This window comes from Paecilomyces variotii (assembly GCF_004022145.1).
Source record: "Paecilomyces variotii strain CBS 101075 chromosome Unknown C8Q69scaffold_1, whole genome shotgun sequence".
In the NCBI taxonomy this organism is placed as follows: Eukaryota; Fungi; Ascomycota; class Eurotiomycetes; order Eurotiales; family Thermoascaceae; genus Paecilomyces; species Paecilomyces variotii.
In genome coordinates, this window is record NW_021167140.1 from 3,764,946 (window position 1) to 3,784,154 (window position 19,209).

The following is a 19,209-nucleotide window of genomic DNA, read 5'->3' on the forward strand; positions in this document are numbered from 1 at the left end:
AAAAAAAAGAAAGACTCTTGGAAATAACTCAATCATTGTTATTATGCCCTCGCGGGCTACGGTGTAGGTTGGAACTGCAGTAAAACGCTAAATAATAATGGCAGATAAATAGCAGGCACCGTGTGATATGTGCTTCTTCCAGTCATTGTAATGTACGGTGCTCTACCCCCTGTTAGGCGCTCGCGAGTTGAAATTGACATGTATTAGAGTTCCAGTTCCGGATGGTAAGAAAAGTAAGAGTTGAAATTCCAATATCGAAAAGACAAAGGCCATAATGGTATGGAGCGAACAGAAGTTGGGTATGTTGCATAGCAAAGAAGACAATACTAAAAGGGAACGGCATAATGATACCGGAAAGGATGTAGACAAAACTATGCTCGAGACCGAACAGGTGGTCTGAACAAGTCATAGGCCGTGAGAAGATAAAAGAACAACGCTAAAGGACTTAGACAAGAAGAGAAAGATCCCAATCCTTGTTACTGAAATGGAGAACAGCATCAGGAATGGTCGATGACAGCTCTCTAAAGCCGGTTGTCATACGAGGTGATCTGTATACTTTCATAAGGAGACACTTGCTCTGACGAGTCGACTGGCGGTGATCGTGCATAGCGGTTTCGACTCGTGCTGCGCATCCGGTCCGTAAAGTTGCGAATCTTGCTCGCGAAACTTTCATTGATACTTCTGCCCCGGCGATGGTCGAAGGACATGCGGCGCTGTTCACGCGTAGGTTTACTATCCGCAGTCATCGTTGGTGCTGCAGTCATAGCACGGGGAAATGACTTGGCCAGGATGTCATTATCAATGGCGATGTCGATCGTACCAGTGGAATTCTGGGGTGACTGTCCCTCTCGGGAACCCGGCGCTGGGGGTGGAGGGAGAGGCTGATTCAGGTGCTGTAGCTCGGGAATGAGAGGAGGATTTTGGGCATCGGTTGATCCTGCTTCCTGCATGGAGTTTGCAAGAGTCTCTTCAATGCTGACGGTAACGGAGGGAGAAGACCCATATGTTGGACTGCCATGGACTCCCCAATCTCTGGAGTTCTGGCGGTAATGCCCAGGGAATCTTGTTCTGCTAGTGGACCTGCTGCGGGGAATCTCCGGTTTATAATATGGATGCGCGGGGAGATCCGCGGGAATGCCAATCTCGAACTTCTCGCTAGGAGCGTATCTGGAGCGCCCGAGCCTTTCTGGCTGGTCCGGGGAAGTTGGACCAGGAGAAGTGGCTGCATCATCGGAAATCTCGGGGACTGCAGGTGCATCAGGTGGGAGATCACTGCTGTATTTCGGTAGTCGCATTGCTTTCGGGGTAGCAGGTAATCCAATGGGAACTCCAGAGCTTCTCTTCGACGAGCCGGAATCTGAACTGTTGGGGTACTCAGGGGAGCTATTGTTTGTCCCCGTCCTACTCTTCGCCTGAGCACGCTGATTGAAGGAGCCGGCCGTGAAGGGAGGACTATCAGAGGCGCTCTTAGTATGGTGGATCTCTCCCGGGAGGGGGATGTTGGGTGCAGAAGGTCGACGAGCGAGCGAGAGACGTCTGGCCTCTAATTCCGCCGCAGCCAGCTCTTTCCTTGTCCGTTCCAGAGCACTTCCTTTAGCGGTCCGCGGAGCAGGAGTTGGTCTGCGAGATTCACCACCACTGACTCCATCCGAAGGGATTTGCCAGCGGCTATCAACCGACCTCTCCCTAGTACGTCGATCCAAGTCTCTTCGAATGCTAGCATCACGCTCTCGTGGCTGGGGGCTGCCAGATCTCGGTATCGGCAGTCTTCTATCTGGAGACGTCTCTCTGCGAGCGCTCGTACCCCGTTCAGGACGACGACTGGAACTTCGATGTCGAGATTGTCGACGTTCCCTGTCGATACTTACCAGACGGAGACTCTCCTCGAAATGGGGTTCAAGCCGCGCATTGCTATCTTGCACGGAAGGCGATGTTGGACGCGCTGGAAGTGTAAAGGCGAACGCATCCCTCTCGGAACTGCGATTGCGACCGGGAGGATCCCGACTGCTTTGACGGCTCCTGTTACGGCTTGATCCCTTGTTCTTGGATGGGTAACGGTGGCGTCTCTCTGCTGTAGAAGAAGTCCGTATCCGCGAACTTCCATTCCTTAATCTGCTTCTGCTCCTGGGCTTGCTGATGTCGCTTCTGGCGCCATATGTACCCTCGAAGCTGTCAGTGCTCGTGTTATATCGAGAGAACTTATCCAGTGACATGAAGACCGGGGAGGATGGAGATCTCGGTGGGGGTAGGACGGGTCGATCATCAGTCCGTCCCCGAGCTTCACGAGAAGCAGACCGCTGCCTTCCTGGAACACGACTAGAACCATCGGCATCCGTATTCCGTCTGCCGCGAGGAGTTTGGGCCCTGTGTCTTGCGTGATAATTTGCTTCATCGAGACTGCTGATGTATTGGTCCAGACTCCGGCCGCTGATGCTTGGGCTCTTCATAGATCTGTAGCTATGCAGTGTGGAAGCAGGGCTCCTCGCGTCACTGGTGGCATCAGACTGGTATTGGAATGGGGTCTGGGAGTGAGGGACGCCAGTATCTGCAGAGCTGTAATCAACTTGTCGGAATGGCTCATTGCTCTGGAGGTCACTTTGCGACTGGAAGTCATTACTGTTTTCTGGTGACTCGATCTGGATGTCCAAAACAGCCACTGGGGGAGATGATGAGCGCTCCATGGTTCCACTTTCTTTGGCGGTCGTTTGCACAGCTGTTTGGGGACTTCTTTCAATTGTCTCTTTACCGGGTTCATATCTCACCGAGGGTAGCAGGAGCAAGGGCTCCTCTTGGGGTTTCTTGTCTTGTTGGGAACCTTCTTTGACCTGGTTTTTCCGTAATCCATCGTCACCATCAGATTTGTCAGCTTTCTCCTTGTCAGAGCCAGAATCAACGGGTGTCGGGAGCGATTTTGGCGGAGGGAAAGCTGGGGGCTGGACATCAATAGGTGTTTCGCCGATTGAAGGAAGACGCCGTCTCGCGTAGCCACCGGGAGTAACTGTCCTTGCTGACAATGTAGCATCCAGGCTTCGGGCACTTTTCGGTATGAAATGGCCAAGGCCTCCCGGAGAAAAGGCCGATTCTCCAACAGCAGACTCCGCTATAGGAGTGATCCCAGGTGCATTTGTGGGGGTTCCATCGTCGGATTTCAGGCCCGGAAACCTGAATGATGAATTTCCCTGAGGGCCAAAAGACGTAATCAGCTTAAGAGGAGAATTCTTCACTGTCAATCTGCTGTTATTTTCGGATGGTGTCTGTGTCTTGCTGGGCGGTCCGTTCTTGTCTGTCGCCGTTTCTATCGATAGCTTCTGTTCATGAAGGTTGGGAAAGGTGTCGACTTGAGGTGCCGATGGCGATGTCCAAGGGTCTGACGGTTCTACGCCAGTACACATGAAGCAGCGGATTGCCAGTTGTCGGGAGTCCTGGACGACGTGTTCTCCCCATCGGCGGACGAGGTACGACTGCCGTTGCCAATCTGAAGGCATCAACAAACAAGTCATCAAGATCGCTTCCAGGAACCTGTTGCGGGACACATAGACCTCAATGGCGTCGTTTCTGTCTCCCAGGCCCAGTAGTATAGTAGCGGACGTATGTATGTCTCCCGATTCGAGCAACCTTTGGACGAACGCCTGTCCTATTTTGTTGCTTTGTGCTTGGCCACTCATCTGGCTGAGAGCCAACAGCATCCAGTCAGTCGCTGATATCGATCCGCTACTCATCATGGATGTCGTCTGGTCCGGGTCGACGTTTCCGAGCCAACGGGACAAGAGAATTGCGTTCCGGCTATTGGGAACATGTTGATCCACTGATAGACAATAGTTAGTATCCCCAGAGCCAACTTTTCACGAGACATGAAATGCTGTACCTACATTCAGCACGTATTAGCTCCTCGATATCATTATCCCACCCAAACACCAGACTTAGCATCCGCTTGCGCAGATCGTCTGCGGTAAGATGAGCCTCGTCAAGAGCGGGTTGCTGTTTGTAGGGGACATCATTAAGCCGTGCGCGGATAAAGGGGAACAGATCGTCGAGCGGCTGATCAACAGGGCTTCGGAAGACTTCATTCTTCAAACGAGACCCAGATCTGTTGCCTGTTGCTGAGGACGTTGAAACGGAGGATGTGTAAGCGATCGACGTCGAGGTCTGTCGAGGTATCGGGCCATTACCACCTGAGGTCAACGAGAATGTTGTACCGCTACGCCCAGATTTGCTGATTGGCGAGAAAGCTCCACGGCCTGCTCCGGAAGAGGCCCCGGAACTCATGGAGTTCGTTCGACTTTTGGTCGATCCTGGACTCGCGGTTTGTGCGCGTTTCTCGGGTGCCCCGATAATGGGATCCACTTCATGTTGTTTCTGTCTGGTGTTGGGTATATCTTCCTTTATGTCTGCAGGGGCCTGCAAACTAGGGTTCGAATTCGAGGCTTGTCGCGGTACTTCCAGCGGCGGTGGCATCTCAATGGGCACATGTTGTACACTAGCCACCATCGCCAAATACTCGAGATCATATTGTTGGACGGTATGGTTCGGTCCAAGTGTGAACAACGACGCCGTTGGGCCATAGTTAGCCACTCCACGAATGTCGTCTATGGTTGGAATAGGTTCGTAGGTGACGCGTTTCGTCCTGACATCCCAGGCCCAGATTTCTCTATAAATTTGTATTCCTATCAGTGAACCGGTCCATTTATGGTTCCAAGCTAGATGAGGAAGGGAACATGGGGTACAGGGAAATGGAGGGGTGCTGCTGAGTTAGCTTGGGGGCCACGCACCTGTCCATATACTGTACAACCCTCCCATTTTTGGACCACGCGATCCATTTCGGACCCAGAGAATAAATCTCTGATCTCCTGAGAGCTCGAATTACTCTTGGGGCATCGTTTCCCGGTGGCTTGGATACGCTCCAAATCCTCAGATCTCCGTCGTCGGTTTGGGTCGCGAGCATGTCGGACTTCTGCTTCGACGAAGAAGCATGCCACGCCAACCCGACCACTGGTGATGGATCTCTTGGAATAGTTAACGCATGCAAGATGGCAAACTTAGGCTGCAGCGTTGCTAAAAGAATCGAACCGTTTTGATACCTGAAGATGTCAGTCAAAGAATGCAAGTTCTCTGGGTTTCGACCTACCCAATCGCATGCGTCTGACAATCTGCCAATGGCGCCAGAGCCGTTATGGGATCAGAGATTGTGGAAATTGATTTGTGCTCCGAGGTGGAAGGCTCGAATAAGATGATCTCTCCCTTTCCGTTGCCTATCCATAGGTCAGTAGCTGGGCGTTGAATATATGAAGATATATGTACAACTCACCAAATGCTACCGTTCCGTTGCGCATCCATGCTGCGACACGCAGATGCTCGAATGATGCGAACCTCGCAATCTCAGAGCCTGTGAACAGATCCCAGACGATGGCCGTTTGGCCAACATCATAGCTGACCACCAATCTGCCCGCACCCCTCTCACTCACGTTGTCCACCGAAATAAAATCGATGTTTTCGCCATGTTGCGTGAAGCGACGTTCAACTGCCAAGGTGTCATGATGGAGAGATAGTATTACTGGACCCTGCGCGTATAGAAACAGAGAGGCGGTGGATGCACACGGTTCAAACGGGTCGGAGATTTGTGACTGAGGGGTCATTGGGATACTCGTTGAGGATACCGAGTCCGACGGTAGAACCTCCTGCAGGGAAACGCCTGCCATGCTGTGGAATATCGATCTGTGCCTCCACGGAGGGTCTATCTATTGTCAGTACATTTTCGTTGAGGTTGGTTTCCAGAGTCAGTTTTGTCGAATTTACCAACTGAGGGGTAGGTGAGATGAGGAGGGCAGCAGCCATCATGCAGTATATCTATGTAGGGGGGTATAAAACGCAGGAATTAATGACTTTCACTGACCCTATGAGACGACGCTAGGCCAAGTCACCGGGTGGTGACTCTGTACCAGCGTGGCGAGCAGAACCTATCCAGGATGTCGCACAAGCGCCAGATCCAGTTCAGGTACCATGTAGGAATCTTGTGCTTCGAACGAGAACGAAACCTTCAGTCAGTCCCAGACGGGGAGAGCCTTGTGTGACGGCGCGTGAACATCTACTGGAAAGAGCGTCTGGCTGTGGAATCTCGATTTAGGATATATCGACCGCAGTTAGACCTTCGGGAGAGATTGAGGTTGAACACAACGCAGTCTATACGGACTAGAGAGCGCAGAGTTGGAGAAGAAGAAGACTCAGGACGCGCATGCATATGGAAGATGAGATGATATCGGGGGGGATGGGGGGATAGAGTAGAGCAGGGGTGTTCTTCTCTCATGTACCCAATGGAGCTCACATCCACTGGGGGGGAAAGGCTTCATTCTCCCAGGTTGCTTCCCAGCGGTTATAGGAAGAATGAGCGATGGAGATACTCTAGTGCCGCTGACCTTCGAGACGCTCAGTGGAGACGGACGATCACAGGTAGAGCTTCGATCGAGATAGCTGGAGGAGGGCTTTCCACTGCTGCTACTTGCTCTGCCCACGACGCCGTCTCGTTGACAGCGGCTGCACTGCCGGTTGATCCATCTAGCTATGTAGCTACCTGATCGGGATCTTACCTGAGTGGACAAGGACCCGGTCACGCGGAATCCAGTGACCAGCCGTGACTGTACAATAGTACAGTTGCAATCCCCTCTCATTGCACAGCACAGTCCAGATTCACTGGATTCACTGGATTGACTGGATTCACTTGAATCCCTAGACTAATTAACACCATCTGCGACATGCTATCCGGCCACAGGTATTGGCTATAGCGAAGCCATTCAACGAGCTGCGAGGGCGGACAGACGAAGCGATACAGAGCAATGGAAGCCCAGCCCGGGCGGGGGGCAGGGCGGGCACCGGGACTCGGCGCGGAGATGGCCCGTGAGTGGCTCCCGCGTGCGATCCAGGAACCGCAGGCGGAAGGCCAGTGGAAGAATTGATTGGCTGCTCAGCCTGCAGGGCGTTTCTTCACGCTGCAAGCCCCATCACCTGCACTGGCCAATCCGATCCTCCAACACGCCTCTCCGCCAGCACCAGATCCTGGTCGGCGCGTATATCACGCTCTTCATTTGCACAGAGAGGCCACACCTTCCCAGCAATGGCAGCACGCTTTCTAGATGGGGCACCCATGTCCCTCTCGCTCTTCGCTTTCCTTTCTACCATACACACCGTTGCTTCTCGCGAAAGAGATCAGACCATGCGGGAGTAGCAGTTTTACTGTCGATGCCACAGGAATTACCATGATGATTCTTGAATAATGCCCAGTTGGGAGACAATTGACTCCTGATTTATTATTTATGACATAGCCACAGGAGAAAACACGAGCCCTACTGCACTGCAATCCTGCAGAGTCCCGCTCGGGCGTTAGGTAGGGAACTGCCTAAAGCGATTGCAATTAGGTAGCATGTGCCCGCAGTCGGAGGAACCGGAGAGCCAGCATCACGGCTTCTCGCAGTCTGCAAACGGGACGCAGCGGGCTTGGTGGCTTCATCCACATAGATTTTGTAGTCAGGGAACCAGGCTGATTGATATGTGATTTATGTGATATCACATCCATTGCCTCTGAGCGTTGTCGCTATAACCGGGTGGCAGGCGGATTGGATCAACTATATTATTTCCTGGAAGTGATGCCCCGATTTTGACCTCGCCCAGCGACATTCGAGACCGAGCCACAAGAGATGGCAATGGCAGAGAAGGTGCAACAAGGAGCGGCACGCAGAAGGGCTGGCCATCGCGTGAATTAGGTGGTAATGATGGCTGAAATATGGTCACATCCTATCACATCCCATTCAACTTAATCTACCCTCGTTGGCACATACTGGCTGCTGGACTTCTTAGCCGCGTATTTCACATAATTATCACTCCGCACCTCGTTTGTGATCACCAGGAACAGATTGTAGGATGATAATATCTCCTATCTCTGAACAGTATTGTTTGATATTGTTATCCGCGCCGGATGATGGGAGATTCATCTCCCACGAGGTTTCCACGACTCTCAGAACCTCGACAGTGGGCTCTTTATGTGCCATGCAAGACCTTCAGCCACCAAAGCCTTCCCTTCTCTTAAGGTTCGGCTTCTTCTTCTCGTTAAACTTCGTGGTGCGCATCCTTGGAAGGTGGTCATGGTTCGAGTATTATTAGCGGGTGCGCATGTACAGCGGAAACGATCACCCCGCTCCTAGCGAGTGCTTTTGCATCGACAAATAATACAACTCCCTGCACCGTATATTTCCTATCATGGTTCTATGCGTCCGCGTCTCTGCTAGGCAGCGGAACAACCGTTCCGAAAGTGATAAGCTAACTCGACCTGAAGAAATGCACTTGCAGGATGGACCGCATTCCCACGTTCCCGTGTCATACGAATGTTGACCCAGATGTTCGGTCCGCCTGTTCGTAAGCTAATCCATACTTCAACCTTGGCGGTGTAGTCTCGATGAAGGCTCCTACACTTTCACACCACATTCTAGTTAAGGCTAGAGCTAGTTTGGGGCTTACTGGCAAGTGTCCACCAGGGGCCGCATGCTAGGATATCCCCTATACCAGCAAAAGTACTCCTCTTGACATCATCGACACTAGTTGCTGTTCTGATCTATCGGACTAGGGTTATGCAGCGATCACTCGATTCTGTACGCCTGATCGTCATGTCGATCCCGCACCTTCCGGGGGCAGATAATGAGGCTCTCTCTCGTTTCGTTTCAAGCTAAGCTTCCTCTCCCAGTAGATCGCCAGAGTCATTATAAATCTTTACCCCGTGCTTATTGCTATTTTTACGTCTGTAGTCTTGATCGAGCTCCCAGTGCACGTCGATCAGGCATCTCTATAATGGATTAATGCGTCTCTGATTTCTGGCCGTTGAGTTCCTTTTTGGTAACGGGTCAGGGAAACGAGGGAATCACACCAGTACCCCAGCATCTCTAACCACGCGCATGCAAGACTCATGACAATGCTGGTCACTAGAGGCTACTATTATTAGCTAAATAATTTGTTAAGTACAAGCTCTTTTTATCTGCCCTGGAGATGACTATGTTAGCTTCAAGTTCCGCTCACCGTCAACATCAGCATGCCGATTCCGCATCGGGAAAGCACCCAATGACATCACCCGCACGATGCATCAAAAATCGCCAAAATGCTAAATTGGATTTATATATCGCCATATAGAGACTCCAATGCTCAAATATATATCACTTAATAAAACATATCATATCAGCACCTACCATGTCGAAACGAACCCTCCACGCCTTTTTCAAACCATCATCATCACCACAAGCAAAGAAATCACGCACAGACACAACGTCTACACCGACTACAGAAGAAAGAACACCAACATCCCAAAAGCAAGAAGACGACCCAGCTGTTCCACCCAGCAGCATCCATCCCACATATCCATTCCCCATCGCAGCTCTCGACAGCTCTCTATCCACCTCATTATCACTCGACACCCCATCAAACCCACCGAAACACATCAACAACCAGCCCCATCTCGACCTGCTCTACTTCCAACCCTACATTCCGCACAGGACTGCGCAACAGCTTTTCCTCTTCTTAAGACGAAATCTACCCTTCTACCGTGTGAAATATACTATTCGTCGCGGATCCACTGAAACAATCATCAACACGCCTCGCTTCACAACTGTATTCGGCGTTGATGAGACGTCTTACTTCGCTTTGCCAGCGGATGTATCAAATACAAATACAAACACCACCGAGCGAATTCTAATAGATAGAAAAACAAAAACGCCCATCTCCAGGAACAAATATAAATGTACACCGCGACCAATACCCTCGTGTCTCGAAACGGTGCGCAAACAAATCGAATCCGTCTGCGGCGCAACGTTTAATTTCTGTCTGATTAATTATTACGCTTCGGGCGAGGATAGTATTTCGTATCATTCGGATGATGAGCGGTTCTTGGGACCAGAGCCCACTATTGCATCGTTGTCGTTGGGTGCGAGGAGGGATTTTCTCATGAGGCATAAGCCTTTTCAGTCTGGTGGTGAGAGGGGTACGTTGAAGCTTCCGCTCGGGTCGGGAGATATGGTGGTTATGAGAGGTGAGACGCAGGCGAATTGGCTACATTCTATACCGAAGCGGAAAGCGGGAGGGGAGGCGGACCGAGGGAGGATCAACATTACGTTTAGAAAGGCGGTCGTGCCGGGTGGGACGGAGAATTATTATCGGTATAATGTGGGGGATGGGGAGGTGTATAGATGGGATGAAGAAAGGGGGGAGATGGTGAAATGGAAGGGGTAGTTGTTTGGGATAGAGTTGGAACCATGTATATTTTTTGGATATGGATTTATTATCAGACTAGTTCTAATTGCATATACATACAATATAAAGGGAAAGACTGGTGTATATTTGTGCGTGCTATACATACATATATATCCGCTCACAGCATCCAAGCTATTACTTACCATTCCAATCCCCTCAACTTCAACGGAAGATGAAGCATCCGATGTCCTGATTCCGTCGGTTTGGGAAGTCTTCCTGCTCGTATATTCATCTGTAGTGATTGATGCAATAGTCTCGGCTCTGCCAGCTTCGCATCACGTTCCTTACGGAAAGTTACGAATTCATCCTCCGTCACTTTGTCATTCAGATGCGTGTTCTTCTCCCTATGCGCCTTGACGCTTATCCAGGGAACAGGACCACGGCCTTCCGGTGGGTAGTCATGACCCGGCCAGATTTTGACATGGTCCGGCAAGCTGAGCAGCTTGCGACCTGAGTCATAGAGATCGTTGGCGCTTCCACCGGGGAAGTCGCAACGTGCAGTGCCAATATCTACATGGAAGAGAGAGTCGCCGCAAAATACATTATCTAAAACATGTCAGCTGAGTCGTGTGACAGAATAGTTATTTAATCAAGGTCCTTACCTCCAATTTTATACCCAAGATGATCAGGAGTATGACCAGGAAGGTGCATAGCCGTAGCCTGTATCTCACCAATACTAAACGTCTCATCATCATCGAAAAGCTTCGAGAAAACATTCTCATATTCCTCTCTCGGAACGCTATATCTCTGACTGAACAGCTTCTGCACTTGACCAATCCGCTTTCCAATACTGATAGGTGGCCGATGACCTTGTTCCGCAGCTAGTCGTTTCTGGAGATACGTTGCTGCGGTGATATGATCCGCATGGACGTGCGTTTCGAGGATTCTGTCAACCTTGTAGCTCTTCTCTTTGACTAACGAGAGCAATTGATCAGCTGAGCTGGTTGTTATGACTTGCGTGGCGGGATCGTAGTCCAGAACAGGGTCGATAATGACGGCGGTCAAAGTGGACGGGTCAGCCACCACGTATTGCCATGTACCTGTTTTGCTTTCGAAGACGTCGTGGATAATTGGCTCGTTGGTGGCGGTGCGTTGCGTACTATATGCAGCTCGAACTCGAGGTGTATGTTGTGGCAATTTGGACCTGACTGTCTGCATGCAGGGCTGTGAGAAGGTACGCCGCCCAGAGACTAATAGACGCTTGCAAGATTCTTGATAAACCCCTCCGCTGCTAGAAGAACAGCTCCTTGGAAGGGTTTGGGCAGTGTATGTCGCATTATGCGCAATGCGTTGATGGAAAGGAAGGGTGGCGGAGGTCCGTCCCCCAAGGAGACTAAGCGGTTGCCAGTTATTGATAAGATGAGGTCGAAGAGATTTCATGATTTCATGATTTTACCAATTCACTAGACTTGCATGCAGCGATTCTTGAAGGTTAACAAAGAATGAAGAGAGTCGTTTTATACTTGTTGAAATCGATCTTAAACCCCAGTCGGGTCGCCGAACTATCTCGGGTCGACTCATACATAGTTCGGCGACCCGGGCAGCTAGCTCGCCGACCAAACTGCGCTCGCCGTTTGACGTTTCTCCATGGTTTATGATATACGCCAGGAGCTGATTGGCCGGCTAGGGGAGAGTGTCGTTATGTCAACTTGACGGCGTTCAACAGTTGACCATTCCCCGAGAACTGAATATTTTGAACCGTACGAATGTCGGGGAAAGTCTTGAATAATAGATGGACGATCAGCGAATCTTTCCTTGAACAGTAAGGCGAAATTCAAGTAGAATAGATCCAATTGCAAAAACACAAGAAGATTACACCGGAGTCGGCGGTTAAAAACTCAACTAGGAAGCTATCCATGAAAATTTCGCCACAGATAACCCCAGTTTTACCCGAACCCCTCTGGTAATCACTAATCTTACAGTAAGCTTATGGTCCGTGCTTTTTTAGATTTCAGATGAACAAAATGAGAGCAAATTTCACACATCGTGAAACTCCCCCAGACATTTAAGATTGCACCAGTCTTAGCCTGTCCATTCATTAAGGTGTCGGCTCCTTTTTTTTTTTCTGATACATTTATTTATCCTTCCCTTTATTTAGCGGGTCTCTTGTCATTTTTGCCCTTGTTACTTTGATCTCATTATTGTAAACCGCACTATCATATGTTCAAGATGTTCGCCAACCGTGCAACATCAGCGGCTGGTGCTACTGCCCGAACGGCTCTAAAAGCCCGCAGCTTTGCAACTGCTTCGCCTGTGGGCTCTACCACTCGCAGCCACAAGGTTGTCGTTGTGGGTGGCGGCTCTGCTGGCCTGACTATCAGTCACCAGCTCCTTCGCTCTGGCAAGTTTGCCAAAGATGACATTGCTATCGTCGACCCCTCCAAATGGCATAACTACCAGCCCGGCTGGACGCTGGTCGGAGGTGGCCTCAAGACCAAGGAGGAGCTGCGAAGACCCCTTGACAGCCTGGTTGACCCCAAGCTTAAGTTCTATAACGATAGCGTGAGCCAGTTTACGCCCGAAGAAAACATTGTCAAGCTAGGCAACGGCGAGCAGGTCAGCTACGAGCAGCTTGTCGTGGCCCCCGGAATCACCCTCAACATTGATAGCATCAAGGGACTCCCTGAGGCTCTTGCTAACCCGGACGCCCTTGTTGCTTCCATCTATAGCTATGACACCTGCGACAGGGTCTTCGAAAATGTTAAGAAATTCCAAAAGGGTGACGCCCTGTTCACCCAACCTACTGGTGTGATCAAGTGTGCTGGTGCTCCTCAGAAGATCATGTGGCTCGCGCTGGACCACTGGAAGCGAGCAGGCCTTTACAATCCTAGCAACCCTTCCAGTGGATCGATTCAGATCAGCTTTGCCACGGGTCTACCTGGCATGTTTGGTGTGCCCAAGTACAGCAAGACACTCGAGGAGCTACGAAAGGAGAGGGGTGTTGAAGGTCTGTTCCAGCACGATCTCGTTGCCATTGAGGGCAACACCGCCGTTTTTGCTCGCCCGGACGGACAGGAGCAGGTCAAGAAGCACTTTGACTTCCTGCATGTCACGCCCAAGATGGGACCCCATGCGTTTGTCAAGAACAGTCCCCTGGCGGATGCTGCTGGTTTCGTTGCAGTGGACCAGGCCACCACTCGCCACACGAAGTACTCGAACGTCTGGTCTGCTGGCGATGCCTCCAGCCTTCCTACTTCCAAGACGGCAGCCGCCATCACTTCTGAGGCGCCGGTTCTCGTTCGCAATCTGCTGCAAACCATGGAGGGCAAGGAGCTTGACGCAGCGTACGATGGTTACACCTCATGCCCGCTTCTTACCGAGTACGGCAAGGTCCTCCTTGCTGAGTTCAAGTACGGCGGAGAGCCCAAGGAGACCTTTGGCAAGATGTTCGGAATTGACCAGGCCGTTCCTCGTCGCGCCTTCTACCATCTGAAGAAGGACTTCTTCCCGTGGGTGTACTATCAGGCTATGGTTAAGGGTACCTGGGGTGGTCCCAAGGGCTGGCTCAACTAAAACAAAATTTCAACCGCTTGTATTTTAGAGGCAATAAAATAATAGAATCATAAGGGCTCAGAAAGACAACAACGACGACAACAACTAACTCGATCAGTAGCTAGTATTGAATACCATCAATACAATAGACGATGGCCTTCCAAAAACGACAGAAGCCTGAATTGATGGAGAAAGATCCACTTTTCTGGGAGTACAGTACATCAGAAAACGCATGCAAACCACCCACTGCAACAAGCACGCAACTCAACTAGGCCAAACAGGTCTAGTCCAACGTCTCTGAATCTCCCGGCACTTAATTCAACCCATAAGTAACTAGTAGGTTTAAATGTCATTACACTCTTAGCAAACAAACCACACGTAGATATACACTCTCGTCCAAGTATCTACATCCCGCTCCCTCCAGTTTCACGTCCCTTATCCCCTTGTAAGATCCATTCCTGTCCTGTATACAGATCATACGATCCTATCGTCCGAATACCTTTCTCGTCCGAAAAAGTACCTATTGAGCCCGAAATCAGTTCGGCCGAGAAAACATACGTAATTCCTCTTGGCATCGAGTATGCGAAGATCGGAAGACAATATATGCATTTTCAAAGGATGTCTTTGGTTGTCTTATAATCTATCCATCTTGATCAGATAAGTTAAAGATCGGTAGCACTAAGCCCTGCAATAGGCTATGGACCAAGCAGGAGAGAGAGATATTCGGTCGAGAACAGCGAATGGGGCCCACTAAATAGTGGATTGGATTGGATTGGTTTGGTTTGGTACCGCTAAACTTACATGGGTAATTTTGCGGTTCTTTTAAGTAGATACTGCAGGCATGCTTTCCCATGTCTGTCTTCCTGATATTGCCGAATGATAGGACTGCTCTAATATATGCCACAGAATTACGCAAGGATAATATCGCAGGTTTTTCTTGCGACAGCGCTTCAAATCGAGATTTCAAGGAAGGCATTGTTCTAGCCGAACAATGCGTATGGTACTCGTCGCTTTCGTTGCCTCCATCTTTGCACGAAACGATCGAACAACTTGCAGGATGGTCCGGTAAGTTTCAATTCCTGCATCGGATATCACAATCATCAAGCTTGAATCTACAGTGCTCGCGTGCGGTATGGTCATTGGAAATCATAAGTCTCAAAAGAAAGACAAAGTGGAGGATGTCCGGTTATTCTGAAGGTTCGCGATCAGCCAAAAGTCTGACTTGGTCCTTCAGAAATTCTAGAGTTACACTCGTCTCTTTCCCTCGCTCCAACAAGTATTTTGAATGGCCCGCGGAGAACTCCACGCACCCAATTTGAGGCGCAATTGCAATGCGCCAAGCTAAGAGATACCCAGCGACATTCCACGCCACTTCCTCCGAAACAGTGGAGAAGACATTGGCTGAATAATCTTGAGTGTCCTCGCATCTTTTCTTGAAGTTGTCCGTATACTGTTGCACCCATGCGTCGTAGAGGTCAAGGACCGAGGAGGGAAATGAGGAGAGAACTTCTTCCGACTCTACGTGAGAGTCTTCGTCATGTGTAATGTCATCCAGACTCCGCCATATAAAGTCCGTACCATAGTCTGCAAAGATACGGTAATGTCGGACAGATTTTATCTGTGCGGGCGATTCAAGGGATGACGGTGCCTCAGATGTGGTCATCTCAACTAATATTGATTCTGATTCCGCCACTGCATTGGCGATTTTCATGGTGAAGTCAAATTGCGTTTCGATCACAGCAGAGTTCCGATCCGACTCCGCCGCAGCCTCCTCGGAAAGTGTGCGCCATGCATCACCCAGGTTCCTAATCTTCTTGATGTATTTCTGAGATTGAGATTGACTGCAGAAGACAGCCAAAGGCTTGAGGATACCGGGGGCCATTTTTGGGAATGGAGGGCCAAGGGTGAACTGAAATGCGACACAGTATAAATTTCACTGGAAAAAGGTCGGGCAGATGCGGTGTTACTTTAAAAGCATTCCTTGGGCGCTAGTTAACCACGCCTGTTATCTACTATTCGATAGGCAGTAGCGACTGAGGGGACCAATTCATGGCCCGTCCCTGTACTTGACCACGCGCAAAATTTCTAAAACAAGAAAAAAGAAGTGTATCTAACACTTGCCCTGCATAAAACACATATTACTTCAAGTCCTCATCTGAGGAGTTTCAAAGGTCACTTGCCTATGCTTCCAACTCTGTATCCGAAGAACACTGCTTCGATCTGAAAGCAAGGCTGTATGATATAGCCAGATGTCTTCTGCTTCTGCATTTTGGTTGCATCCCGGGGTAGCATGGCTATGTCGAGAGAGTCGCTATAGCCCAACAAGGCTTGTTCTAATTAACGCCAAATTGTTCACAATCCTTATCGATGAACTCGGACAAACCACGGTTCAATTATCAGATGTCTTTGGATGTCAGAATATCAGGCTACTAGATGAACTTGACCTAGAGACGTTTCCTCGTTGTTCGCAAGGGGGACCCCTATATCATCTTCTGAGTTACACTGGTAGAGTAGAGATGTCATGATATCTCAAAGCAGACTTTGATCGGACAGTGAAGGAGCTAGTAAGACGAGACAGAGGAAATAATTGTCAACAGTTAGTCCTATATTTGAAATCGCATGAACGTCGATTTAATAAGATAGTCTCTATACGCCCTAATCCTAGTAACGAGGGCATTTTCCAATCCTTCTAAAAACGAGAGTTGATTGTTACCGCAGATTCGCCGCTACAACCATATCGCATCCCTCAATTACTCGATGTAAGCTCGCCCGTAGGACTGCTGAGGAACCACGCAATAAGGAAATCCAGAAGCCCGGAATTCTTATGTCGACAGTCATAGAGCTTGCTCTTCTGTATGACCAACGTGGAGCTATCCATATAAGCCTGGAGTATTCGCACGTGCTGTACGCCCATCATCGAAAACAGCAATACCTATAAAGGTTTGAGGATCAGCATTGGATAAAGTCCCTGTCATAATAATAACTCACTGGATAGTTTGAGTAATGGGCAACAGATTTAGTTGCTAATCGTCCTCTGATTAATCTAATCAGAGCTAGAAGTTCCCCACGAAATAATGTTCCATCATTACCCTCATGATCGGAAATCATAGTTGCTTTGACGTGGGGGTATTTCGAATTGTGGCAGTAAACTGATTCGACATACCACTGCGACACTTTATACTCCCAAAGTACTTTATATTTGGAGACACTGGTGACATTAACAGGGAGAATAAACATTCGTAAACAAGAGACCACGTACTCTAGACTATTCCATCCCAGCTCGTCGAGTCCACAGTCGATCACACAGCAGGATAGATAACGTTCAAGTGAGCGTGCCCTTTCCCATGATTTCTCCCCATACCTCTCCTCTCTTGTTGCATCGTATTCAGGGAACTCCAGGAACTCCTCCGCAAGGTCTTGTTCATCAGGCGCAGATAAAACGTTAGAAGTAGTTGGTATGAAGAAACACAACTTAAGCTCTATATCTTCGCTAGTTCGAGCAAAGGAGGCAGGGCGCACAATGACATTCATCTCTTGAAGATCATCGGCGCCGAACTGAAGATATTCAGCACTTGAAATACGATCGTCCAAGAGCCGAAGAGTACGACGAAATGCTTCGTTGCCATTAGAGCTCGCCATCTTCCGTTTCGTGAAATACCAAAGTGAGCAAAATGCAAGAACGTTTTCATGTACGATTGGAGAAGTACTGCGTTGTATAAACGATAATCATATTACCGTGTCTCGTCTGTTTGTTGTCAGTTTCTGCGGACAGCGGAAAGCCCCGCGACTACTTAAGTACTTACTAGAAAGGCTGAGTCGGAACCCCCGCATCCACCTCTCTTAGCATATTGCTCACAGCTGATCATCTACATCTTTGGCATTCCGAACTAAATCCTTCTCAGACTACCATTACACGGAAGACATTGATAAAATGGGCGACAAAGAGACAATTGTCGTGATTGGGTAAACTACGTACTGTCCAGTTCATCCTAGATCACCTCGAAACGCTAACTGGCGAATAGTGCGGGGGTCGTCGGTCTATCCACAGCTCTTCAAATTCAACAACATCTGACTGCATCTCAATCCATCTTGATAGTGGCACGGGAATTCCCCAATACCACTTCTATCAACTACACCTCTCCTTGGGCTGGTGCTCATTATCGTCCATCCCCTGGTACTTCCGCACAAGCCATCCGTGAGGCAGACCAATGCCGGCGCACGTATGATAGATTCAAGCGCATAGCTGCAGAGGAGCCTGCTTCGAGTATTAAATTTCTCGAGGGTATTGAACACCTGGAGGCTCCCCCTCCTGAGTATCTGGATGCTACCTCAAGAAAAGTTGCTTATGGACATCTGGAGAGATACCGTGAGCTGTCGAGAGATGAGTTGCCTGAAGGAGTCAAATGGGGAACGCGTTATTGGAGTTGGACTCTCAATTCACCGGTTTATTGCGCGCATCTGCTCCGAAAATTTATTTTGAAGGGTGGCCAGACGAAAGAATATACAGTCACGAATCTCCTGGAAGCGTTTGAACTGGCAAGCAATGTGAAGACCGTGGTCAATTGCTCTGGCACGGGATTCAACGATCCGAAGTCCTTTATAATTCGAGGTGCGTCGAGCTCCTCGGTACGATCTCAGGTTGTTGTTCATTCTGACAGTATCTTAGGACAAACGTGTCTCGTCCGTAACCCTTGCTCTGTGACCTTGACCAGACAGCTAGCGGACGGCTCCTGGTCCTTTTGCATTCCTCGACCACTAGACGGGGGCACGGTCATCGGTGGTACTAAGCAGCCGCATAACTGGGATCCGATTCCGTCGCCGGAGACGAGAGCTCAGCTGCTGGAAAATGCATCGAAGTGGTTCCTATTTACCCCAGAAAGTGGAGGGAAGTTCGATGTCATCCGCGACATCGTGGGCCGCCGACCAGCCCGAGAAGGAGGAATGAGAATCGAAGTCGAGAAAGTAGGAAAAGACAGCAATAAGACCATTGTCCATGCATACGGAGCAGGTGGACGTGGATTCGAGCTCTCGTGGGGTGTTGCTGAAGATGTTACGCTGTTAATGCTGGAGAACAGGCTATTGCATGCAAGGGCATCGCTATAGCATTCGTCTTTTTGATTGCTAGTTAGTAGATGGCAAGCGTTGTGTGTGCACTACAAATGATATAATTGACTGGAGGAGCTATGCACAGAAACCCCCAATTCTCTTTGTCCTACTCGACGCGAAGCTAGTGGCAGATTATCAAATTACATTGGTTTCAGTACCCCGGACTGCGCTAAGTTATCCAGACAATGTTCCTGTGGTGGCAACAGACAACTTCGAAGTTCGAAGTAAGTAATTGCAGCCATTGAGAACGGCCGTCGGATTAAGATTTTTAGTGTAAGGCGAATTGTATAGCGACGCACCTGGGAGCAATGATGCCCGCATTTCTCGCTGTGT

At 49.6% G+C, this 19,209-nt stretch overlaps 7 protein-coding genes across 7 annotated transcripts; 3 read left to right on the plus strand and 4 right to left on the minus strand.

Annotated features, from left to right (window-relative positions):
* Nucleotides 1–521: 521 nt before the first annotated feature.
* Nucleotides 522–5,696, minus strand: C8Q69DRAFT_441133 (WD domain, G-beta repeat protein; the record flags this gene model as incomplete). The annotated part of the gene is made up of 5 exons (XM_028628720.1): nt 522–3,805; nt 3,870–4,648; nt 4,770–5,078; nt 5,126–5,249; nt 5,306–5,696. The coding sequence occupies 5 exons, from the start codon at nt 5,694–5,696 to the stop codon at nt 522–524; spliced, it is 4,887 nt and encodes a 1,628-aa protein (XP_028489729.1).
* A 3,526-nt stretch (nt 5,697–9,222) lies between these two features.
* C8Q69DRAFT_395338 (DNA repair family protein) lies at nt 9,223–10,257 on the plus strand (the record flags this gene model as incomplete). The annotated part of the gene is made up of 2 exons (XM_028627689.1): nt 9,223–9,299; nt 9,372–10,257. 2 exons carry the CDS (start codon nt 9,223–9,225, stop codon nt 10,255–10,257), a joined length of 963 nt encoding a protein of 320 aa, XP_028489730.1.
* A 96-nt stretch (nt 10,258–10,353) lies between these two features.
* Nucleotides 10,354–12,152, minus strand: C8Q69DRAFT_453623 (putative metallo-beta-lactamase domain protein). The gene is made up of 2 exons (XM_028629639.1): nt 10,881–12,152; nt 10,354–10,824 (listed from the first exon to the last, which is right to left on the minus strand). Exons 1-2 carry the CDS (start codon nt 11,656–11,658, stop codon nt 10,418–10,420), a joined length of 1,185 nt encoding a protein of 394 aa, XP_028489731.1. The 5' UTR covers nt 11,659–12,152; the 3' UTR covers nt 10,354–10,417.
* Nucleotides 12,153–12,178: 26 nt separating this feature from the next.
* Nucleotides 12,179–13,847, plus strand: C8Q69DRAFT_453625 (sulfide,quinone oxidoreductase/flavo-binding protein). Its single transcript, XM_028629640.1, has one exon. It carries the CDS (start codon nt 12,439–12,441, stop codon nt 13,789–13,791), a length of 1,353 nt encoding a protein of 450 aa, XP_028489732.1. The 5' UTR covers nt 12,179–12,438; the 3' UTR covers nt 13,792–13,847.
* A 1,109-nt stretch (nt 13,848–14,956) lies between these two features.
* C8Q69DRAFT_441137 (hypothetical protein) lies at nt 14,957–15,652 on the minus strand (the record flags this gene model as incomplete). Its single annotated transcript, XM_028628721.1, has 1 exon — nt 14,957–15,652. One exon carries the CDS (start codon nt 15,650–15,652, stop codon nt 14,957–14,959), a length of 696 nt encoding a protein of 231 aa, XP_028489733.1.
* An 864-nt stretch (nt 15,653–16,516) lies between these two features.
* C8Q69DRAFT_441138 (hypothetical protein) lies at nt 16,517–17,409 on the minus strand (the record flags this gene model as incomplete). The annotated part of the gene is made up of 3 exons (XM_028628722.1): nt 16,517–16,702; nt 16,759–16,978; nt 17,030–17,409. The coding sequence occupies 3 exons, from the start codon at nt 17,407–17,409 to the stop codon at nt 16,517–16,519; spliced, it is 786 nt and encodes a 261-aa protein (XP_028489734.1).
* A 135-nt stretch (nt 17,410–17,544) lies between these two features.
* C8Q69DRAFT_47292 (FAD dependent oxidoreductase) lies at nt 17,545–19,175 on the plus strand. The gene is made up of 3 exons (XM_028631007.1): nt 17,545–17,733; nt 17,793–18,379; nt 18,437–19,175. Exons 1-3 carry the CDS (start codon nt 17,702–17,704, stop codon nt 18,871–18,873), a joined length of 1,056 nt encoding a protein of 351 aa, XP_028489735.1. The 5' UTR covers nt 17,545–17,701; the 3' UTR covers nt 18,874–19,175.
* The last annotated feature ends 34 nt before the right edge of the window (nt 19,176–19,209 follow it).